General features: G+C 35.6%; 1 protein-coding gene across 1 annotated transcript; it reads left to right on the forward strand.

Annotated features, from left to right (window-relative positions):
• The first annotated feature begins 2,745 nt into the window (after window positions 1-2,745).
• LOC128556269 (Golgi-associated PDZ and coiled-coil motif-containing protein-like) lies at window positions 2,746-24,897 on the forward strand. The gene is made up of 9 exons (XM_053540780.1): window positions 2,746-2,990; window positions 4,634-4,798; window positions 6,788-6,963; window positions 7,746-7,911; window positions 9,180-9,275; window positions 9,724-9,888; window positions 12,598-12,689; window positions 14,584-14,724; window positions 19,224-24,897. The coding sequence occupies exons 1-9, from the start codon at window positions 2,778-2,780 to the stop codon at window positions 19,387-19,389; spliced, it is 1,380 nt and encodes a 459-aa protein (XP_053396755.1). The 5' UTR covers window positions 2,746-2,777; the 3' UTR covers window positions 19,390-24,897.
• Window positions 24,898-26,583: the final 1,686 nt, after the last annotated feature.

Here is a 26,583-nt window from a genome sequence, read left to right on the forward strand (position 1 = left end):
GGCGATAGGTTAGGTTATCGGAACTCTAGACATTGTCATTTCTCAAATTATGAGGAAATAATTGCTTGAATTTGATTAATATACCTGGCACTTACATTTTGTATATGGATTAAACAGCAAGTGTATGTGACACGGATGACTCCCATACTCTATGGTGTTCAGTTTATTCTGGAGTATTTTGAAATTATTATTTGCTGTAAGGGTATTTTTTTCCAAGTGTGTTTTCGGTAAACGTTATAGGGGACGGAAAACAGCATTTATACATGATACAAGATACCAGAAACATTGTTTAACGTGCAGCCAAGTATAACAAAAAAAAAAAATAGCCCCTGACCTATATCCCGACAACCATAATAGAAATTGCAAGAATAAAGTAAAAGGAAAGATAAACAGTGTTAATTAGCATTATTCATTAAAACACTATAGGTATTTCAGAAGAGACCATTCACCATATTTGGACTTAACGTTGAAGTTAAAAAGGTTTGTGCTAAATGGGTCTCTTTTTGTTGACACCAATCAAAAGTCAAAGCGTTTAGTTAAAGACAGAAGAAACTGCTAAAAAAATAAAAAATAAATAAAGAAAGAAAAGAACATTCTGAGTTGCTCACTGGGGATGAAAATTATGTTTATCATTATGAGCGACAGCGAGCATAAATAACAAACAATAGCTGAGTAAAAGGCAGGCAAGGCCGGTTATTGCAAAAAAATAGAAAAGAAACAACAACAAAAAATGCCAAGAGGTTTTTATTCAGTGGCCCCATTGTACAAATTCCTTGCAAAGCGAGTAAAAGCATCACTGACATGCTCTACAAAAATAAGGAATAAGGAAAATATTGGGAAGCGCTTGCATAGGACAAACTGAGCTCATAGATGAGTGCGAAGTTAAAAAGAACTACAGTTACTATATATATTATAAGATTAAAAACATAGACACACATTATAACGTAACAGTTGTCAGCAATCAAACTGTGTTTGGACTGTATGTTAAGGGGAAGACCATTAGAGGAACGAATTATTCTTGGGAAAAAAGGAGTTAGAAAGGTACTGCGTATGAGATTGGGAGATCAAATAATTCAAGTTCCATGTAGGCATGAGGTGGTTGGGGAAGTTGATGCGGCGTTGTTCACGGGACTGCCAGTTGAGATATTTAAGTACTTGGGTGGCACTGCGTGTTTGACCATTGTTGTTACATAAGTTTTTTTTTACCGGCAAAGCTCTAATTCAGGATCAAGCCCTTAGAAAGGTCGAGTGCGCTGTCTTACGGACAGCTTTTATTATACGTGCATCTATTAACTTAATGTATCTATAACTATGTGTTATGTGTAAATTCATACTGTATTTTTTTTTGTGGTAGTTTCTTATAGTTCTCTAATAGTTCAAATTTGAACGGTCATGAACTAATTTATTTGTGTATTAATCCTTGCGTGTATCAGTGCTATACACTGGGCACGTTAAAGAACCAGGCTGTCTATTCGTAACGAGCTAGGCTAAGTTAGCCGGACAAGCCTGTATCTGATTTCTGATCTCTCTGTAGGGGCTTTGTCTCACTCTGTCCCTCTGGTCAGATCGCTCTGTGTCTGTACTAGTAGAGGATGAATTATGCGCCCTGTGTGGCTGCATTTGAACTATGTAAAGCGCCTTTGAACGTGAGATTGATCATGAAAAGGGCGCTATATAAATCTGGTATAATAATAAAAATAATAATAATAATATTGAAACATACTGTGATATTGTACGTGAATGAGACGTAGATAAAGATTTCAGAGCTTCAGGTCGTTCTATGAGACGTATTAAATAAAGATTCACATATAACGTATCGATCTGCAGGTTGTTGTACTAGTTAAATTTTGTATGTTAGGGATTTTTGCCAGGGGTGTCATATAGAAGAGCAGCATTTAAGCTGGAGGCAGACATGAGTGTTGTATGTTGTTTCTTTTACTTTTCTGCCGTTTGTTTTGACATTTCTTTTAATGAATATAATTGAGTTATTAGCTTTTGATGTGATATTACGAGGGTTCAACGCAATAAGTTTGTATCTACATATAATAATCATATTTAGGTACGCCCTTATTGCGTTGAACCCTCGATTATTAATATGTTCAAGCTGACCAGCTGAGATCTTTACTTAGTGTGACGCACAGGTATTTAGCAGTTTCTGAAGTTTAGAGTTATATTATGGAGTGATTAATTGTAGTTGATAGGGTTTTTTCTTTCTCGGAAGTATCCTCAACACCTCACACTTATCTGGACTGAACAGTCCTTTTCACAGGCTTATAGAGAACTGAGATCGTTTCGTAAGGTTTGAGAATCAAGGGAGGATGCTGTCATCTGCAAAAATTCATTTATGTAGGCTAGGCACAGACAAGTGCCAATGATTGATCCTTGTGGGTCCCAGAGAGAACAGGAAGTTCATCTGAGGTAAAGCCATCCGCAGCTACTCTTTTGGGATCGGTCCTTGAAAAAAATGACTTTATCCACTGGGATGCTAATGTGTGGACACTCAGGGTATCGAGCTTGTGAATCAATTCATGGTGATAGCTTTTCTGAATCCCATCACGATTTGGCCATAATGTCATCGATAAAATACCATGTATAGCATTTATGTTATTCACGCAGGTTTGTAGCTTTTTGAAGCCTTGTTTCGTCGGATCTTGTTAATCAGAAGAGAAAAGAAAAAGACATTTGTATATATAATAGTAACACGAATGAGATTTAGAACAGATGTTATACGGCACGTGACAGGCTTTATACTTTTGGTTACGTTGCCTTCATTCAAAATGGCTGCTGCAGTGTCATTTCGCTGGCTTGAAATTTTAGAAAAAGAGTTTGATAAAGCTTTTGTTGATCTTGATCTCTTGCTTGGAGAGGTAGATCCGGATCAGTGTGAACTAACATATGATGGGCGCCAAAAAATGACGGCTCTCAGCGCTGCATTTGCGCAGCTCTGCCACAAAGCTCAGACAATTTTTCAGACGAATGCAAAACTTGAAGTAAGCTCTTACTTAGCGTTTAAATGCATTTTCACAAGTCGGAATGCTAGTAAATAAAATTGAGCAAACATGCATATGTTTCTCTTAATTTTAGGTGTACATGTGTTTAGTTATTTAAATTTTTTCTTACAAAAATGTAGTAGTCCTCGGAATATTTTATTTCGGATATGCATAATTTAATAAATTATTACAGATATGTTTTAGAACATATTAAAACATGTAGATAAGTTTAATATCATTAAAGCATAAGAAATCCTTTAATTTGTTAAGGAGGTAGGTTACCTTGTAAAATAATGAGACTGTGGGTTGTGACCAATATCTACAGATCGTTACTTGTCTCGGAGGAGTGTATATCAAAATCCCCTTGATCAAAATCCCCTCCACTGAAAAATGACTGGGTGTTACAAAATCCCCTTCACACATTTGCAGGGGGTATCATAATCCCCTCTGTGATTAACATTATAGATATATAGATTGTATTTGAACTTGATGAAATAAGTAAAAATCACAGAGGGGATTATGATACCCCCTGCAGAAGTATGAAGGGGATATTGTAACACCCTGTCATTTTTCAGTGTAGGGGATTTTGATCAAGGGGATTTTGATTGTCTCCCGTCTCAGAGAAGTATAAAATACACAGAATGGCAACTGGCTGTAATCTCGCGTGATCTCATGTCAGAGCGTGAATCGGCGTTATCTTAGCAAAAACAAACATCGGTGAGCATGGAGTTACAATTCGTACCTTTAAAACTACATTTAAAATACAATTTAGTGTTATACATGTTAGCTTCTAATACAACGTTACTGTAATGTGAAATAGTCTTAAGACACTAAGTACATGTTTCTTACCATTAAAAGAAGCATGGTCATACTGTGATAATTAATTTACCGATGAATAATTGCTTACGCATACAAAATGGCACATGGAGAATGCGTCACTTCTGGTAATGAGATCTCATTCAGTTGTCACGTTTTATTGGCGAGATTTGCTCTATATGCCTTTCAAGTTGCCGATCTATTTACTTTTATAGCTCTTTGCTTGTCTCAGAACACCGGACAAGTGCTAATTTCGCAGACTGTACCGGCACCGGTTTCATACACAGCAGACTGCAGATCTATGACACTGAATTGGAGAAACGAAACACAAAATACACATTCAAAAAATGTCAGCAAGGCAATTTTATGCTTTAATGTCAAATAAATTCATTCCCTTGAAAACGGAAATATTATAGTTTGCCGCAAGCACTTCTTGCGATCATGCCGCGAATATCAGGTGAACATGCCACAAACACTTCTGATACAATTGTATAATGTTTGCGGGATGTCCGTTTGGTGTTCACTTTTCACATGCAAATTAGTTGCTGTTTACCACAGTCAAAAACTCTTCTCATTAAAGTTTTCTTCAACAAGATCTGGACAGGTTACAGGTTTTTGCAGTGCGTGATTGTCAGTAACATTAACAAATGTAATACTAATGAAACAGTTTCTGTTTTGCTGATTTACTTATACATGCCATAGAGAATTGACAGGTTTTGACAAGACTGAATTGTATTAAATCTCTAAAGGTTCATTTTTACCAGTATTCATAGATCTTATCACTTTGTGAGATATACAGATTACAATGTACCGGTACTTATTTGCAGGCACAAATACTAGATCTGAAACAAGAGAATGTTGAGGTGACTGCAGCAAAAGCTGTGCTTGAGAAAGAACTACACAATATGTTAATGCAGCTGCATTCCACACAACTACAGCTGCAAGCCAGTAAAGGTGTAGAAGTGGACTCTGAGAGTATCAAGAAAAAGTTGGTTAGTTAATATACCAGTATTTATCAATCTAGTCTCTTTAGTACTTATGTAGCACTGTTTATCAAATTGAACAACTTACCCAGCTTAGAAAACAAGGTTTAAGGATATAAAGTCCTTCTACTTAACTACACATATCACAAAATAAGACTTGATTCATAAAAAGGTCATTTTTGTAATTCACAACAGGACTTTTATTTAAAGTGGCTTTTAAAAATTAAGCCTGGGCTAAAAATGGAGAAATTTTCAAACAACATCTTCATCTAACATGTCTAAACCGCTGGTTTGATTTAGAAACAATTTCATACAAATGGTCCATATGTAACCTTCTACCAATAGTTTTCAAATTATTCCGATTTTGTCAAAAAACATGATCGCCAGGGGGCGTGGCCACTTTTCCCTATTTGTACATGCATGTAGTGGAAAACTTATGTGAAATGGCAGGCCCAATTTTGAAATTATTTTACACAAATGACCTTTGTGTGACCTTCTACCAAGATTGTTCAAATTATTTGGTTTGTCAAAAAAACATGACCATCATACTTATTTCTGCACATATTTACTTTGTAGATCTATACTTTTAAAAATATTCTTGTCAGAAAACACTTGCTCAGTTTCAGTATAATTTCCCAGACATTTTCCTTGCATGACCATCTTGCAAAACTGTTCATGCGAGCAGCATAACTCAGCAACTCAGGTGATCAATCTAAGGCCATCATGGGCCATTCATGGCCCCCTTGTTTGGTTTATCAGTGACTACTGAATACTTAATGACCTTCAGTGGTAAAATGCCTCAAGTTAATAGATGACCGTTTAAGTTTTTATGTCCCCGAAGGGAGGCATATTAGTTTTCAACTGTCCATCTGTTCGTTCGTTAGTTCGTTCGTTCGTCACAACATTAACTTTTTGCATGAAGGCACTTTACTCGCGAACCACTGCACCCAGGACCTTCAAACTTCACATGCTGATAGTACTTACTGAGTACACGACCCCTACTGACTTATGGGTCACCAGGTCAAAGGTCAAGGTGCTGCGGGGGCATTTGTCACCATTAGTGACAGCTCTTGTTTTATGTCAGTAGCTCAGATGTCAAAGTCACCGTGGCCTTGAAACAGATTTCCCATCAATAACTTTCTAACACTTAGGCCTACAGTGATTTGCTGCTGGGTACAGATGAACTCTAATTTTTAGGGGTCACTAGGTCATAGGTTAAGCTCACAGCAACCTGAAGAAAAGAAAACGTTGCTGATCAAAATCTGGAGAATGCTTTTGCCTATGCATAATAATGCCATTATTGTCTCTTGTCAGACGATGATTCTAGATAGTTTTGTGAACAGTTGGTGAAAGGTCGATGTTACAGTCAGTGGCTGAAAACTTAGATCTGAAAAAATATCTGGGCACTACTTTGGCCTAGGACTGTGAAACTTCTTCGTATATTTGCCTGTGGTCAGTATATGAGCAGTAAATATTGTTTCAGGGATCAAAAAACAAAAGAAAAATATGCCTTATCTATAGCAGAAGAATGCTTGGACTTGGAGCAATCAAGTTTCATAGCATGCTTTGTGTGGTCAGTAGATGACCCCGCTTGTTATGGAGTCAAAATATCAAAGGCCAATGTCATTATAACATTGCAATTATAGTATAGACTAATGATTTAAGATCTATAACTGGGCCACAAACTTTTTGACGTAATTGTCTATGGTCAGTAGATGACCTCGCTTTGTGTGACTGAGGGTCATAGGTCAAGGTAGGTCAAGGTGACAAGATACATTTATGAGACAATGAAAATTATATACCAAGTTACGTCTGAAGGGCCATTATCGGTGGGGGCTTAAGTGTATTGCAAACAGCGCCTGTTTAGACTTCCTACTATAAAGAATATATACAGGACTGAGGTAGGCAAAATCGATTTAGCAGTTTAGCCCTTTGTGCTGTTAGTCGTAACATTTATAGTATTGCTAGTTTTTGAAAAATCGACAATTATTATTCAAGGACATAGAAATGGAATCTCAAATGACAGAATCAAGAAATCTTGCCCTCCTTGAGGCCCAGCTTAAACAGCTTCAGAAAGAGAACAATGATCTACGACAATACTCTATCGCCCTGCAGAGTGAGGTTTATGGTGCACGTCTTGCAGCTAAATACCTAGACAAGGAATTAGCAGGAAGGTGAGTCGGAGCTGATTAATTTTCTGTGCATGTTGCAGTAGGGGCGTCTATGGTTGTGTAGTTAAGACTGCACAGATGTGCTTGCTGATCTTGGTCTGCACTGGTCGCAAAGGCAGAAACACTTGCCGCCAGCAGGCTAAGGATTAAATTATGCTGTTTGCATGTAAGTCTAAGGTCATAATGACATGCTTGCAAATTGTCAACATGCCTATGATGAGCATTTAGCAGGGAATGAATAAAGAAATAAGCCAACTTGACTTTCACATTGATGTTGTGAGAGAAGTTGTGAGTTCCAGTGACTATTTCGCACATGTTGTCCCAAGCTCGTGTCCTGTCTTCTAAAGAAATTTAAGTAAGCAATAACAAGTATGAAGGTTATTACATAAAAATGACCTGTCCATCCACCACACTGTAGTTTTCTTTAAATAGTTACAAGTGCACTTTGAGGTAATCTTCTACAACTAAAATTACACATGTATACCTGTCAAGCAAATGCGCTTCATGCCAGTGGAATATGACAGTCTGTTTCACTTCCCTTCTATAAGTTATAACAGAATTGTTGCTTTTGGCGTAAAATTCTTCATGTGAGGAAGCCGTCTAACTGGCTTGTTTCATCTCGCTTCTCTTCAGTGCATGAGGGGCACATGAGGTCTTCTTTGCCAAGAAAAGCTGGAATAGTCAATGTGTAGCCTAAAATTGAAATGTAGTGACTCTGAATCCAACAAAACAAAACTAAATTCTGGGACATTCCTCGTACATGCATGTTTGTTTTCTTTCTCTAGAATACAACAAATACAGTTGTTGGGAAGAGACATGAAGGGGGCAGAGCATGACAAGCTGTGGAACCAGCTAGAAGCCGAGATACATCTACACAGACACAAAACTGTCATACGGGCCTGCAGAGGACGGTCAAATAGGAAGAAAAAATTGCCTATCCCTCCTGGACATGTAAGCAATTTCTCTGAGTATTTGATTTTAACTTTGTAGGAAGGGCAAAAAGACACAAGGTCACTTCAGAATTCTATGTTTTGAGACCAGTCCCATAACTGGCGCATCCCGCATTAGCTCAATAGGGAGAGTGCTGATCTACGGATCATGGGGTTGCGAGTTTAATCCTCAGGCGAGGTGTATGTTCTACTTGAGGTTTTGATAAAAGATGTCCACCTCTGATTCATGTGGGGAAGTTGGCAGTTACTTGCAGAAAACAGGTTAGTACTGTTACGGAATCCAGGGACACTGGTTGGGTTAAATGCCCTCCATTGCATAACTAAAATACTGTTGAAAAACAGTGTTAAAACCCAAAACAGACTAACAAATTTTGATTGGTTGATTCAGAGAAAAATTTGAAATTTACAAATGAGGAAGGTTTATTCAGAAACTGGACTTTACCCAGTGTTGCAGATCAGCTGTCTGTTTGCATATTTTATAAACAGGAACTACGGGATTATGCACATCATGTGCAGGGTTGGCATTATAGCATATGTTTCATTATATTTGCCTACAATTTACACCTTTGCTTCAAAATGTAAGCAAAGCATGCAAAAAATGCAATAATACTTTCTGAATAGCTGATTTCAATTTCAGAAACTGTTGGAAGCTACTTGAACTATTTAGATGCAATTATATTCTTAAAAAAAGCTGTTCGCATGTACAAAATGTAAACCAGTCTTGGAAACAGTACTGGTTGCTAAGATACTTAGAGCATCTGTCAAGTGCAGTTAGCGAGTGTCTAAGTGTTTTTATTTACTACGATCATGAATTTACTATGAATAATTATGACTTCAGATTGAAAAGTATGACACCTAAACATAAATATGAATTATAGATAATCTGGAAATCCTACAACTGATTAAAATGAATATACTAGATTGTTGAAACCCACTGCTAGGCTTAATCTGAGTGGTTCTTTACAAAAAAATTAATCTAACACAGAATTCTCTCTTATAATTTTGCTTACAACTAACCCATAAAACAGCAGAACATGGCAGAATTTCTCTTTCAGAAAGCAGTCTTTTTTAACATGTGCAACTTGTTATAATTAATTAGTACCTGCATTTGTTCCTTCTAGTTTCATATCTGGTTGATAATTTGTGTGAGTTTATCTGTTCTCCAGCAAACACCACCGCAAATGTTCTCACTCTCCTATTTACATGACAGTTATCTCCCCTGAATCAGTGTATGCTACAACAGTTTCTTAAATTTGCTTGTTGTTTCAGGACTTCAACTCACTGAGACGGAGACATGGTTTGGGAGATGTAAGGAAAGTACAGCTGCACAAAGACCCTGATGAAGGATTAGGAATGTCAATTACTGTATGTGACATCTATCATATTGCCCACAATAGTATATTTTCCATACGGCTAGTCACCATTGGAAATATTGAACTTAAAATTTTCACAACTTTGTTGTTCTTTTTTCATGATTTTGAAAACTTTGTTGTTTTTATACACCTGTGAAGTTGGATGTAGTATGGGAAAACCTGCAGCAGCAAGTGAATGGGCAATAAAAGTTGTTCACTCTCAAGTTAAGCAGTTCTTATCCAGTGTTCACCAAACTTTGTCACAATACTTATAGGCATAAAATCTCAGCTCAGTTCGATTACCAGCTAGATCCTCTTGAGTCTATGGAGTTGTTATTAGGCTTGGATTATTCAAAATTGTGAGCTATAACCAAATAATAAGAAAATGTCAGATGAGAAGACATATTTGCATGAACATTGCAATTTGTGATAATCTTCTGTAACAAAAAATTTCTTTTCAGGGTGGAAAAGAACATGGTGTTCCTATTCTGATATCAGAAATCCATGAGGGCCAGCCTGCGGACCGGTGTCAGGCCCTGTATGTTGGTGATGCAATCCTTTCAGTGAACAATATAGATCTGCGCAATGCAAAACATGCTGAGGGTGTCAAGATTCTCTCAGAGCAGGTAAATCTACTGTATGCCTTACGTCCTTTTCAGTTTTAGAGTTCTGCTTGATCTGTACTGTTGAGAGAGCATCTCACACTTAACCATTTGTCCAATTTTAAAATAATTTCGCAGAAATGTTCCTTTGATTGCCTTTCCCAAAAGTTTTCAAATTACTCTTGATTTCTCAAAAAACATGAATGTTATGGGGCATGGTCAGGTCACTTTTCCCAGTATGTATTTAGTGGATTCTGTAAACAGAGAATTAGCCTGCTTGAATTTAAAATACATGTAAGTTTACAAAAATGTTTCTTTTAGGACCCTCCATTGAGACTGTTTCAGTTGCTTTGATTTGCCAAAAAAAAAAATTGGCAAAAGGTAAAAAATGAGAGTGTTTTGAAATAGCACCTCCTAAAGCGTTGGTTCGATCTTTGAAGTAATTTTGCAGAAGTGTTTCTTTGGTGACCATCTTGCTTTGTGAAAAAAGTGTGGCTGCCAGGTGCATGCCTTAATTTCTCTATTTGGCTCTATGAAAAAGTTTGAAAGTCGTCCCTCTGAATCTGCAGGACAGTTTTCAAAGTAATTTGGCAAAAATGTTTCTTGTTATACCGGTTTGAGCTGTCATACTCAGGTGAGCAATATAGGGCCATCATGGCCATCTTGTTTTACTAAACAATAAAAGCTGTTGATCATTGAATGTGACTACGGCTCCCATGACTTTTGATTAAAGAAATACTGAAGGAGAGTGAGATTCGAAGTTGATTTAGAGTAAGATTTCCATGTTTTAACAGGTTTGGTTGATTTATTTTTAAGATGTTAGGTTTACTGTTACATGTAGTTTTATTTGTTCAACTTTTTGAGGAAAAAGTAGAGCTATTGCACTCGCTGCGTCACTGTAGTGTTTTTGATAAAGTCAAATTTCTCTGTTACTATCAAAGCTTTTGACTTGAAACTTAACATTGCTATTTACTATCAAAGCCTACACCAGGAGAAACATTCCCAATAACACTGATTTGAATTGTGACAGAGTTATGCTCCTTTTTAACTTAGAAGTTTTTGGTTAAAGTTTTTGATAAACTCAAAAAACTGAAACTGAAACTGCTTTATTTGATTAAACGCCTAATTTTACACATAGTATATTCACTGGTGTTGTACATTAAATTTAAAACGAAAAATCATGATAAATTATATACATAATGGTATCAAACAATGAAACACGACACAGTTGACAAAATTTCTGTACAGTGTAAATTACAACATTGCGTATAAAGCATACGTCGATCACACTACATAGTAGAGTATACTCAGCGTCTCTACCATATTTAGTCCACCAACAGAGAAATAATCAGAACCATGATTCAAAGCTTTTAAAAAACAGTGTTTTGAGCTTTTTCTTAAAAGTGTCTCACTTCTACTGGTAGTTTGTTCCATAGTTTCGGCCCTACAGTTTGAAAACTTCTGTCGCCAAATGTTTTACATTTGTTAAATGGTACCTCGTAACAACCTGTAACAGAGTCTGAAGACCTTAAACTAGGTTTTGGTGCTTGTTTCGATAATAATTCAGTCAAGTAAGATGGAGCTTGGCCAATTGAACAATTAAACATGACAGTTAAAATCTTAAATTCAATTCTAGCTTTGATAGGAAGCCCGTGTAGTCAGAACAAAGCTTGTTTTGAACTGTCGTACTTGCTGAGTCTTAAAACGAGTTTGGCACACATGTTCTGTATCCTTTGCATTTTCTGAATTTCACAGTGAGGAATACCATACAATATTGCATTGCAATAATCTATATGTGAAATGACCAGTGATAATACCAGAATTTCAGTAGCCTCTTTAGTAAGGTATTTTCTAATATTTTTGATTCTAAGATAATTAACCATTGCGGTCTGACATTTTCTCTTGACATGATCCTTAAAACTAAGATTTTCATCTAAGAACACTCCTAGGTACCTTACACAATGTACTGATTTGATTTTGTCACCAGCAATGTCAATTTCTCAAATATCTTTGTAACTATCAAAGTTTTTGACTTGAAGCTTAAAATAGTTAATTTACTTTCAAAGTCTACACCAGGAGAAATAATTCCCATAACTCTTGATTTGAATTTTGACAGAGTTATACCCCTTTTTAACTTTGAATCTTTAGCACTGAGAATAGTCCAGCACTGAGAAACGCTAGTAGAAACAATCCTCAGAACTCTTGATTATATATTTGATTGAGTTAAGCCCTTTTACTGGCAAAACTCTAATTCGGAGTCAAGCACTGAGAAAAGTCAAGCGTGCTGTCTTATAGACAGCTCTTGAATTTTATGGAATTTGCTCACCTGCCAAGTAAATTGCATATTAAATACAGTTGTCAGTGACTGGTGTAAGGACAGAGATGTGAGGCAGATGAAATTCTCAACCTTACTTTACTCAGAATACCTGGAGCTGAGAAAAGATTATTGTGAAATTAATTTTAGTAAATTCTGTGTGTTTTATTTCCCGTTTGTTTCTGTATTGAAGCATGTCCATCTGCATTGTTTTTCATTTTAACATAGAACAATAAACATAGAATAAAAATACTATTTAAAATTTTCCAGGTCAATACAGTATGTATTTAGACTCCAGTCTATAGTGGACTGACCTACAGCAAGTCTAGTATGTTTTTTGAATGGATATGTGTCCAGATATATTGGTGGTACTGTACAGAAACAATGTTAAAAAAACCTAATGCTGTTATATATTTCAGCAAGGTGATATAGAACTAGAGGTAATGTTTGTAGCCCCAGACGAGGACAGTGAAAATGATAACCAAGATGCTGACGATGAACATAGATTTAGGTAAATGATAAGACCTGGTGTGGTATTTCATGGTATTTCTTATATTTGAAATGATAATTTTTTAAAAAGGGACATAGATTTAGGTAAAAATAATTAAAGCTGAGTTTAATGGTATAAAAATGAATTTGAGACGAGTATTTCGATTGGTTGATTCTGTACAGATTTGAAATTGGCAAATGACAGGGTAGCTTTGTGAGACATGTGTCTGATTGTAGTTTTATAATGCTGAATTTAGGTGTAGTGTTTTCATGGCATTTATTTGAGATCAAAATATTAACTTATTATAACTGAGTTAAAACAAAAAGTAGGAAATGTGCTGTTCTATTTTAACCCACCTGAACCAATTAGTTCGAGGTGAGCTACTGCTATAGATTGATGGTCCCTGGTCCTGCATCCATCATCTGTCATCTTGCATTTACATACTTGCTGATGGCAGTTACTTGCAGGGAACAGATAGTGGTATAGAATCCTGGAACATCGATTTAGTTAACTTCTGCTGTTACCTAACTGAAATACTGTGGAAAAAGTGGCTCTTAACCAAACCCAAAACAAACTAAGAGACGTAATGGATCTTTACAAAACTTGTTGTGTATTGTCGTTGTTTTGACCTCTCTCGAGGTTTGTTCAAATGGTTCTACTTGATCCCTTTTAAAGACCATCAGAATTTTAAGCTGAAAACACTTCCAAGGACCTCTTCTTTGGTCTGTAGCATCTTCACTTAGACCAGTTCAATTGAAGGAATAGAGCAAGAAGGTCAAAATTGCATAATAGTAAAGAAGGCATTGACTGCTTTCTGGCACTAACTCCTTGACTTGTAGTTCCAGGCTCATGGGCCTCCATGGAGAAGTGGTTATGGTTGTTGGCTTCAAAACTATTGCCCATCTTCATTGTGGGCACCAAATTCTGCTTATGATGTAGAATGTTTTTTCATGAGATAAACTAATATCAGTGATTCTACCCAGGTTTTGCTCATGACGAAACAATGCCTGGAGCACCACATGTAGGGTCTTCCTCCACTGTCAGAATCTAGAGAGTCACAATATGACTTACCGGGTACAATTTTGTCTGTGTGATGTTGTAATAAATAGAATTTGCTATCCAACAGACTTACAGCTGGAATGATGTCTTGAGAGACATCTAGAGTCTTATTTCATGTCAAAAGCAGGAAAAGGGCCATATGACCTATAATTGTGTCAATGTGAAGTTAAACCAATAAAAACAAACAAATAGAACCACTTGATGAATCTTTACCAAACTATGTTTGTAGTGTCTATGTGTCTACCTCAAATGTTTGTTCAAATGAGACCACTTGACCTCTTTTAGGGGCCTCCATTTCTAAAAATTGAAAATTTTTGGAGAACTTCTTATTAACCAAGTTACATCGACTGCTTATCGCCAAACAGCCCATTTGCTTCAAAAAGAAATATTTTTAATTTATTAAAGTAAGATTTTTTAAAAAAAAATTGGTTAAATTTTAATTCTTAGTTATGTAATTGGCTTTCATGAAATATGCATGTGTGTAAGTGTGTTTTAATTTTTGCATAAAAGGTAGTTCCAACCATACCTGGTAAAAAGCAATGTGGTAATAAGAAAAATCAACAAAAAGTTTGTTTTACGTTTTACACAGTGATATTTATTTTGAGTACCTGTCTGAGTAAAATATTGTATCTTTAAAACATTTAATTTCAGACAATACTTCTTGATTTCTGCTTATGAGAAGATTTTTAGTAAAAAAAAAACAACGCTGTTTTGTAGACAGTCAAGAAAGGCATATGCTGTTCATGATCTGCATAGACATTTTTTAACAATTGATTCAAAAAGAGGTCATGATTATTAATCCTTAATAGTATTTATTAGACTATATAGTAATACATATTTGGAAAATTATTTTTAGGTATCGCATATATGATGAAGAGGTGGTCAGTCAGAATAGTGATGGAAATTCAATAGATCATATAGAAGTGTTAAATGCTCCTAGAGCAAATGGTGTTTCATCTCCAACCAGCTCCTCCCCACAAGAAAGCAACAATTCCAGGTAACCTGTATGCAACATATTGGTCTACTACACTTAAGCATGGCCTCTGTGGCTGAGTAGGTCAAGTCACTGAACTTGAATTAGACTTACGGAAGGTCGGTGGTTCTACCCAATTGCCCGCTTGTGATGAAATAATGCATGTAGAGGCACATTAAGGTCTTTCTCCATCATCAAAGCTGGAAAGTCACCATATGACCTATAATTGTGTCTGTGCGACATTAAACCAAACAAAAAAAAAACAGGAACAAAAATATCAATATAACAAATATATGTGTGGGTATTTGTTTGTCAACATCATTATATCCCAGAAAACTAAGTTTAGGGAGGTATTTTGGAGTCATGGATTGTCGGTCTTGTAGTGAAACAGTCTATTTCAGGTAGTTTATGGAGCGAGCTACTTCCACATTTTTAATGGACTCCAACAAAAAATAATACAAATGTATATATTTATATTATATTCCTCATGAAGTGTAGATGTACATGACATTTTATTCTGGGATGTATGAAGGTGGGAGTCACCTAAGTCCCACTCCTCCCTCAAGTTGGTTTAGCAAAATCCATAATTTCTAGGAGATTCCTATGAAACTTCATATATATGATCACTGCAACATGTGTGTCAAAGCAGTTTCATGTCCGCTCTGTAACTCTTGAACCTCTTGAATGATCTGAAGAAACTTGACACAAATGTTTATGACATTGAGACAACGTGCAAAGTGAATGTTTTGGATGGCTCACTTCAAGGTCAAGGTCACTTTTAGGGGTCAAAGGTCATATGACTTTGTTTCATTTCCGCTCTATAACTCTTGAACTGCTTGAAGGATTTTAAAGAAACTTGGCACAAGTGTTCACCTGTTCAAGACGTTGTGCCGAGCGCATGTTTTCGATGGCTCGCTTCAAGGTCAAGGTCACACTTAGGGGTCAGTGCAATTTCGTATCCGCTCTGTAACTCTTGAACACCTTGAAGGATTTCGAGGAAAATTAGCACAAATGTTCACCACATCGAGACGACATGCAGAGTGCATGTTTCAGACGAGTCGCTTTAAGGTCAATCTGGTCACACTTATGTCATACATTCTGGCTTATATTGCACCGCATTGCGGTGCTTTTTTTCCCCGATTGTTAGGATAGTACCAGTTTGATTCAGTGGGGAAAAATATGTTGTAAGTTAAGGTTTGTGGGAAAAGAAGGGATATTAAATGCACTTATTGAAAACGGAAACATGTAATATGTTTATGTAACAAAAACTGGTGTACTGCTACAATCATTGTGGATAAGGTAGCTTTGATATATGCCAAAGGGCTTCAAGGATTACATCTGTTGACTTTTGGTTAAAACACCTAACTTCTGATGCCATTAGTGCATAATGAAAATAATGATAACAATAAGAAGAAGAAGAAGGAGAAGAATGATAATAATTATGACAATAATAATGATATAAAGGAAACAAGACTTATGAAAAAGGTGCATGTCTCCTCATATTACTCCTACTAAAGGCTATGATGAATGGATAAGCTGTATCTTGCTATAGAACAAAGAAATATGTTGTGAGAAAGACAAGCATAAATGTTAAGCAATTCAGTGTTTGTGATGCTAGTTAATCTTTCAGGAGAACAGAAAAATGTAAAAAGTAAATATTAAAAATATTGTGTTCAACACACTGACGCTTGAATTCATATACAGTAAAACACCGCTCGCTCGAGGTCGCAAGGGGATGAGCAAAATGCTGAAGTTATCCATGGTTTCGAGCGACCCAAACATTGACCAACATATGAAGAAAATTGAAGTTACTTTTACCGATTTTCATCTGGACCGTTTGCAGAGTAAACGGTGATGGGTAATAATAACATATTTGTGACATTTTAAAAGTATTACAAACGTTATCTATGATAGACGTTTCAATACGTAATTTGTAAATGGCACATGTAAAGAAACAACTAAGACTTTTTTAGCTCACATGTCACAAAGTGACAGTGTGAGCTTTTGTGATCGCGCAGCGTCCGTCGTCCGTCCGTGCGTCCGTCCGTGCGTAAACTTTTGCTTGTGACCTCTCTAGAGGTCACATTTTTCATGGAATCTTTATGAAAGTTGGTCAGAATGTTCATCTTGATGTTCGAAACTGGGTCACGTGCGGTCAAAAACTAGGTCAGTAGGTCTAAAAATAGAAAAACCTTGTGACCTCTCTAGAGGCCATATTTTTCACAAGATCTTCATGAAATTTGGTCAGAATGTTCATCTTGATGATATCTAGGTCAAGTTCGAAACTGGGTCACGTGCCATCAAAAACTAGGTCAGTAGGTCAAATAATGGAAAAACCTTGTGACCTCTCTAGAGGCCATATTTTTCATGGGATCTGTATGAAAGTTTGTCTGAATATTCATCTTGATGATATCTAGGTCAAGTTCGAAACTGGGTCAGCTGCGGTCAAAAACTAGGTCATTAGATCTAAAAATAGAAAAACCTTGTGACCTCTCTAGAGGTCATACTTTTGAACGGATCTTCATGAAAATTGGTCAGAATGTTCACCTTGATGATATCTAGGTCAAGTTTGAAACTGGGTCACGTGCCGTCAATAACTAGGTCAGTAGGTCAAATAATAAAAAAACCTTGTGACCTCTCTAGAAGCCATATTTTTCATGGGAACTGTATGAAGGTTGGTCTGAATGTTTATCTTGATGATATCTAGGCCAAGTTCGAAACTGGGTCAGCTGTGGTTAAAAACTAGGTCAGTAGGTCTAAAAATAGAAAAACCTTGTGACCTCTCTAGAGGCCAAATTTTTCACAAGGTCTTCATGAATATTGGCCAGAATATTCACCTTGATGATATCTAGTTCAGGTTTGAAACTGGGTCATGTGCCTTCAAAAACTAGGTCAGTAGGTCAAATAATAGAAAAACCTTGTGACCTCTCTAGAGGCCATATTTTTCATGGAATCTGTATGAAAGTTGGTCTGAATGTTCATCTTGATGATATCTAGAACAATTTCGAAACTGGGTCAGCTGCGGTCAAAAACTAGGTCATTAGGTCTAAAAATAGAAAAAGCTTGTGACCTCTCTAGAGGCCATACTTTTGAATGGATCTTCATGAAAATTGGTCAGAATGTTCATCTTAATAATATCTAGGTCAAGTTTGAAACTGGGTCACGTGTCATCAATAACTAGGTCAGTAGGTCAAATAATGAAAAAACCTTGCGACCTCTCTAGAGGCCATATTTTTCATGGGATCTGTATGAAAGTTGGTCTGAATGTTCATCTTGATGATATCTAGGTCAGGTTCAAAACTGGGTCACATGAGCTCAAAAACTAGGTCACTATGTCAATAATAGAAAAAAAACGACATCATACTCAGTTCAAAACTGGGTCATGTTGGGACAGGTGAGCGATTCAGGACCATCATGGTCCTCTTGTTTATTAATATTCATCAACAAGTGCATATCATAATTATCATCTCAATTTAATGAAAAGGTTATATTCCTTCCTTCATTTGCAAGCAAACAACTGTTGATTAAAATACTAAGATCTCATAACTATCTTCTCGATCCCACAGAAAAAATGTTTTAAGTAATCAGTAATTGATCGATATTTGATCAATGAAACTTTTCTTTAACCGTTTATCAATAATTAATCTCATTATAAGATCAAATATACCAGCAAACAATCATTTAAGATAGTCTTGGAATAGACTACGCAATTCTCACGGTGTGTGAAAATTTTTGATTAAACGATACATTCTGACTACCGAAGGTGTGAAAAATTTTGATACTTCTGCTCGAGTTTGCCAGAAGAAACAAAGAATAAATTGATACACAGGGACCAGGTGTCATGCTCGAGCGATCGAGTTATCGATGCTCGACCCAGCCATGGTAATTTCGCGAAGGAAATCGGCTGGGACTACATGAATTGCTCGAGCAAGCCCGGGTGCTCGAGTCATCGATGCTCGAGCGAGCGGTGTTTCACTGTATAATGTTTGTTATATGTGTGTGTGTAGTAACACTAAAGCTTTGTAATACTTTTGAATTACAAAAATTTATAAAGAAATGAAGTTCAGAGGCCTTTGTTGAAGGATTGATTAAGTGCTGACTTCTTATTTATTGTCCCTTACCTCTGCGTTTAAGCCCCACTTGATTTGACATGTGAGGAATTTTGTAACTTTTTTTTCTTAAGTTTTGAAAAAATGTTTTATAAAATTTTTCGAACTAAGGCCTTTACATAGACAGAGAAATGCTATTGGTTTAAACATATTTTATTAACAAAATACATAGTTTACAAATTGTATACTATCTAACAAATTCAGAAATATGCTTAGGATAGGTTCGAAAGCCGATAGCTTATATAGACCTCATCAAGTAAAGAATGATATTTACGCAGGTCATATATTTGTAATTTGTCTGGCTTAAAATGTAATTTAGGGAGAGTGCCTGTAGATATAGTTTATGTATACTTAAGGATTTTGAAAAATCACTCCATCTTATGATGTATAAATGTATTTGATTTCATTTTGCAGTCCTACAAAGTCAAATACACAGAAATCCAGCCAAAGTGCACAAGGCAGAAACACAGGGGCCAATGATATTCCAAGTCAAATTGCTGTAGGGACTTTAAATACTGACAGCGTTCAGCATCATCCATTGACAAATGAACAGTTAGCATTCCATAGTAGTTACCATTAGTCAGCATTATTGTATAAATGCAGGGTTCTGATTGGTTATGCAGAGTCATGTGACAGGAAGTTATGGCACAGAAGGAGATTAGTGGCTCAAAGTAGTGGGAAAACTTTTAGCAAATTTGGCATTTATATTTAGTCAGTGCTATGTTGTGTGAATAGATTTACTCCTCTGTCAGACTGAGGGTATAGTCTCATTTTTCATACACTTGCACATGGTATATTTGAGCCGTGCCATGAGAAAACCAACATAGTGGGTTTGCGACCAGCATGGATCCAGACCAGCTTGCACATCCAGGCAGTCTGGTCAGTATCCATGCTGTTCGCTTTCAAAGTCTATTGCAGTTAGAGAAACTGTTAGCAAACAGCATGGATCCTGACCAGACTGTGCGGATGCGCAGGCTGGTCTGGATCCATGCTGGTCACAAACCTACTATGTTGGTTTTCCCATGGCATGGCTCATTTCACTGTTGGCCTAAATGTTTGCAATCATATATTTCTGTATAACTAATGACGTTTTTGTCACTTTGGTATCAGCATCTTTACTAAATGGTTTGCCTTGAGCATAGTGCTTATTGATGTTTCATAGCAGATGTATCATTGTTTCTTGATTTACAATTCTGGGGAGGAAATGTGTATGTGGCACAGTAGCTCAATTGGTAGTCCAGCTCGTGACTTTGATTCCAGTCTTGTACTACGTCCAACCTGGCCAAGTCTGAAAATCTGCATAATCATAATTGATTCATAGCAGAACATAAATTTTAAACTCTTAAGAACATAAGAAACAAAGTAGAGCCTAATTTAATGTAGGTACTCTATTGATCTTGTGAACAGATAAATTATTTTAGCTTATTCTTCATAAAAATCTGTAGAAGAAACAGCTGTTAAATATATATATGAACATTCTGTGTTTTAGCACAGTATAAATTCGTGCTCGATTTGTCCACAAGAGGTTATCTGGAGTGTTCATTAAGGAACTGGCAAGGGAAAATTGTAACGTTGCAGAGCTAGAGCTCTCTGCAAAAATGTTTTGTGTAAATGAATTTTATCAGTAAGTAATAGTTCCTGATAGAAATACACATTTAGTTGCACTAGTATACATGCACTTGGAATTTACCTTAGAGATTGTGCTTTCCAGTTAATGCTATCTGGGTCTCTGTGGATGGGCCTTTATGAGAGGTAATTAGAGTCATGGATTGGGACTACTCAGTAAGCATTGGAACAGTATAGTCTTTCTTCACATTTTACTCTCATATTTTACTTACTGTGACAGATACACATTTCTTCTGTGGGAATATCTAAAGAACTGATTTTGCTGTACTATTTTTAGACTGTACTATTTTTAGACTTAAAATGCATGTAATTCACTGAATATTGTCACTGCAGGCACTGCAAAAAGTTGTACACTATTTGTGTTTGAACAAAGAAACAGATAGTATATATAGATAATATTTTTATAAAGTACATAGTTTAGATATTCTTCTTTTACATCATAGCACAAAATTTGAAATGAGTCACAAGTGATATACTGCTGTATTAAAATTAAACCTGATACGTTGTACCCCAAGTCTACCCCATAGCCTGTTCTAGCTTGAAACATGATTCAAAGAATTTAATGAGGTTAGAATTTTAAATAATGGAAAGAACTGTTAAGTTTTTGTATAGAATTTAAGTTCCTAACTTCTGTCGTAAGTTATTAATTTGCAGGTTGAAGCTGAAAATTTCTCGTTAAAAGAAGACCTTTTCCCTGGAAATGCCAATCATGAAAATATGATGTTACGATAATTTTTAAATTTCATGCTGTGCCATATTGATTGAACCTATGTTTTGATAAAAAAAGTCCAGAAAAATGGTCACTTTTTCTCAGGCTGGAAAGGGACAAAACTGCTTTATTTTAATTGACTTTTAATGGCTTAGGTACCGTAATGCCCCGTGTTGTACAAGTATTTAACTAACTGATTCAGAATCATTTAGAGTATACATTTTTCATTCAATGGCCATCTGAATTGAAAAAAAAATAGTTTGTCTTCTAGGGTAGGAAAAGTGTTTTATTCTCGTAAAAGTGTGCAATATAAAGCTGAAATATGAATATAATCTAGGAAATTACATCACTTTCTATATTGATCTTTTTACTTGCAATTTAGGAATGATGTGTGTATTTTGTTGTTGGCAGTAATGCCGGTGCCAGTGCATCATATTGTTAATTTGGTTTTGAGAGACATTTATGAGGAGTAGACGATGTTACTTAAATCTTAAAGACACTGTTGCAAAAACAGGCTGAACATTTAAGTATGAAAACCAGTCTGATTAACAATATATATTCTCCACCTGTGTATACCACATATTTGCTTCTCATGTGAAAGACCTTACTTCAGATGTCTTCATTGCAGTCACAAGTTTTCTTTTGTTTTTAATTTAATTGTTTTAAATTTTAAATTGTTCATTTATGTTATTCATATAAAGATATAATTCTTGGAATAGAAAACATGGTTACATTTATTTTACCAAAAATTCACTGATATAAAAACAGTGATTTCCTATTGAATTTTCATTCTGTTAATTGGGTTTTTGTAAATGTACATGTTTTCTTTGATGTCCCTTAGAAAAGCACTTTGAGTGTAGTTTTAAAATTTGAAAAAGAACAGATATCAGGATTGGTGTATTGATATATTTTTTCCTACATTGACTTGATTGCCTGAATGGTTTATTTTGCCTTGTGTTACTTTGGACCACAGTTTTCTGGCCTGCCTTATATGCAACTGAGTTTATATGAAGAAGATAAAGAAATATTTAGTATTTTTGCTTATGTGCAATCCCATGGATTGTAAAAATGACATTACTTAATTGCAAAATAACCTTATTTACTTTCCTGTTAAGTTTGACCACAAACTCTATTAAAGAATACTTCTGTTTTGCATCATTATGATTAACTTCTGTTGAAGTAAATGAGATTATTAATGAGTGCCACTGTGCCAAAACCAACATTAGGGCTTTGTGACCAGGATGGATGTGGATCAGTCTGCACATCTATTCTGTCTGATTTGGAGCCTTACTGCAAGTGCCGAAATTTATGAATGAACATTGTGGATGTGGGGATATATTGAACAGTATGGATGTGGACAGATACGGATTCTTGCAGGGTCCAAGCTGTAATGTTGGTGTTTGCATAGTGGCACACTTTTATCGTTTATGATTGATGTGTTTTTTAATCACGGTAGATATGAGGAGTAACTGCTACATTACACTCTCAGAAGTTCTTTTCTATAATTTTCATAATTTTAGTATTACTTCTTAAAGAATAGGTAGAGGTTTTGCACTAAGCCATTTGTTGGCATCAGCATTTAAATATTTAGCAATTTAAGATATTTTATAGGTTGCAAAGTTATTTTTCAACGTTATATAAGTATGAAAGTTGTTTGTGGACAAGAGATGGAGTTCGGTTTAACCTTTTGTTAAAAGTTAATTTCCTTTGTTTTTCCTAGGATACTTACAGAAACAATTTCCATATTATCATGACATTGATAAACAATATAAAGATGTGGTATTTCTTATGCTTGGATGAAAGATAAGTTGAGGCAGCCTATCTAACATCGTTATTTTTTCTCCATTTATTTATTGTTCTTTTGTGTTGTGACCTTTGAGACAAATTGTGGATTGTTTTTTTTACTTTGATGGATTCATTTACTAGGAATTACTTTTGTTCTTTTCGTTGTTATGGATGTTTTCTACTGGCTGGTTAATTTTTGTAAATGAGGGTTTGTTTTATAGTGAGATATGTGGAAATGTATGAGCTTTGAGAAACAAGTCTGACTGCAGTCTTGATATTCTGTGATAAGTCTACCTTGTCAGCTGATGAGGTAGAGAACAAGTGAATGAATTTAGGTCATGAGTGTAATCCCCAGGTCAGGGGAATGTACTCTGTGAGGATCTGACAGAAGACAAAACAGTTAAACCTGTGTTAGTGGTCACCTAATCCAGTCAGCTAGATTTTCAAGATGACATTTTACTCTAATGTTAACTTAACCATTAGTCAGATAAATTTTTAAAATGGACTGATCCTTCCTTTAATTTGCGCAGTACCGCTTACTATTCAAAGGGGGTGTTCACTGAAAATTTAGTGACTGAATAGCAAACAGTGCAGACCATGATCAGACTGCATGGATGTGCACTCTTTGCAAATGCAGAAATACTTGCTGCAAGCAGGCTAAGGGTTAATACAGGTTTGACTGTATGCCTGGAGTTGACTCATGTTTGGAAGTTGTCATCTACTTTTAGAGAACAAGTATGTTCTTGAAAACAATTTGCGAACACTGATTAAAGATATTCAGTGTGCATCTGTCATTAAGATATTTTGATTTTAGACACTTACGTAAAATGTAGAAAATCCTCAGCAAAATTAACCCTTACGCTGTTAAATTTCTATTCACTTTGGACAGTACCATTAACTGTTAAAAAGAAGTGCATACCAAAAAAGATACTGACTGAATGGCATTTAGTGCAGATCATGATCAGACTGCATGGATGTGCAGGCTGATCATGATCTACACTGGTCGCATAGGCAGAATCAATCCTCGCCAAATGAACTAAGCTTGATTAAATGTATGAACTGTGTTTAATAGCTAAATTTACAGTTACTTAGTGGTAGTACATACTTATACTGTGTTTAGCATTTATCTAATAGATGTGTACTTTTTTTTATTAAACCTAACACATGGTACTGTTTATACACACAGACATGATAATTTTATGTTAACATAGATATTATAAAGTAATTGTTCATATTTTCAAATATTAATTTGGGTTGGATATGTTTTTAAGTTCATATACTGCTATTACTAAACTGAAATAAGGAGGGTAAGCTATCATAGCTTTCTGTCCTTTTCCTCAATATTATTACGAAATTGCATCATTAGTATACATGCAGTAAAGTACATTTAAACTAAATGAAAAACTATTCAAAAATGGCTTTGAATTCCATTAAATATGACTTACCATTCAACACATTTTAATACTGTGTCTTGGGCATTGGTGTGAAGTTTATGAGACATTCTTTTAGCATTATCACCAACAGTTATGAGAATTTTCTTGATAGTTTTAAATTTATCGATTTCTTGTCAACATTAAACAGTAGTAACTGTTATATTCTCTTTAAGATTGAATAATTGATGTTTTTGTAAAAAAACCACAACATTTTGACAAACACAGTGCACACCATATTAACATGTTAAAACTGCATGTCTCTAGATTTATGTCATGTTTATTAGATTAAAAAAGCCTTTCTTTAGTTAGTAATTGCAATGGAAAGAAATTTTAAAGCTCTTTCATGTGTTTTAGGAACATTTTATCTACAGTAACACATTTTTAGTTAGAGCTCGCAAATGTGTCTGTCTTAAGGTAGTTCTGCACGACGTTTGGATCAATTTTTTTTCTACAGTATAGAATTTGATAAAATTCTGATTTTTCAAAACTTCAGAATGTACATAGAAAATTCAGCAATAAATAAGGTATGATTGTGTTCTTGATTTTTTGCTGGACTGATTTTATGTTTTTATATATTCGGAATCTATGGGAAAATCACAACTTTCGTAACATTCTCGCGAATATAAATTCTCCTACAAAATAGATTTTTATGAAACTTCTCACGGTTGTAAATAAACATATGGTCCATAATAAGGTTAAATAAAATGTATAGGCTCTTGTACTTAGTTTTGAGATATTTGACCATAACTAAAGTGAAATGCACATTTCAAGCTACTGTTAAGACATTGTTTTGAATTATTTAACTTGTCATATGTTTTAATATCATAATCTTAACTGTAGAAAGATAGTAACAGTGCCATTGTAATGAATTTACTTTCAGGTTACCATTAATTCATAAAATGATTTTCATTACGGTATGCTGAATCCAGACTTTTTTCTATGTTTTCTGGAAAAAATGATGTGACACCATCACTTCTGGTATATAAAATGTGCAGAACTACCTTAATATTAGATTGAATATCAAATAAGAGAGATTAATTTATTTTAAATATTAATCTAGTTTATTCTGGTGTAAATTTCTCGCTTAACTTGGGTTAGATATTTACCGGAAATTAGCGTTGCAAGACGCCGCGTAGTGTAACCATGGTAATTCTCGCGAGATCGTTCGTAACTTCGCCGAGTATAAAAGTCACGTGACCGCCACGTTCTATCTTTCAGTCCGCAAATTCAGCGTCGCACAACATTTAAAAAATCTAGAGTAAATTCAGTTAGCAGTTTTAAGCATGCCAGGTCGTGGAAGGGGCGTGAAGAGAAGGGGCACGGATAAACGTGGCCCGACAACAAGGGCAGCCGAGGCTAAACGAGCAAGGCCGGCAATTGACGACGGCACAGGTCCGGACAGAGGTAGGCAAAATACACCAATTATTGATTTTGAACAGATAATTCGTGATTCTGAGGTTGTACATGGCATTCAAAGTAGAGAAACTCAAACTTTCAATAACGATTTTGAGTCTAATAATTTATTTTCAAGTAGAAATAATCCCGACTCAGAACAAAACAACACTCAAGGTGAATGTCTGGTATTGACCGCGCAAAATGCGGACGTTGTAAACCAAAATGATGGCTCAAATTGTTATGCTAACGCTACCGACAATTATACAATGTTAGGTAGTAATGAACCGTTAGTGAATTTTAACAATTCATTGAACTATGCAAATTCGTTTCCTCAAAATTATGACATGACACGCTTAGCGCAAGATGATATCGCTATTCATGTTCCCTCAAGCATAAAGCAGAAAATATGCGGGGGTGAATATATCAACATGGCATTACTTCTTAAGGGTGCGGTGGAACTTTCAGATTTTGCCTCGGGAAGTACTTTGCAGTTTTCTCATGATGGTACAATTACTTGTCGGCCTAAAGAGTGTAAAGATGACATCGGAAATATCGAACGCTGGTCCGATGCTTTTATCATTTTTATGTCTGTCTATTTAACGGCATACCCAAACAAAGTTCACGAACTCCTTCAGTATTTCTATGTAATGCGGGAATGCGCATCTCGTCATGGGGGAAAATTTTGGAAAATGTATGACGAGCAATTTCGTCTGCGTCAAGCTAGCATGCCTTCGTCATGGGCTATCATTAATCATGAATTATGGTCGCGGTTAATGCCGTCCATATACGAGCCTACAAGGCAAAGCCAGATAAAGCAAAAGCCAGC

The sequence above is a fragment of the Mercenaria mercenaria genome, chromosome 4 (assembly GCF_021730395.1).
Source record: "Mercenaria mercenaria strain notata chromosome 4, MADL_Memer_1, whole genome shotgun sequence".
In the NCBI taxonomy this organism is placed as follows: Eukaryota; Metazoa; Mollusca; class Bivalvia; order Venerida; family Veneridae; genus Mercenaria; species Mercenaria mercenaria.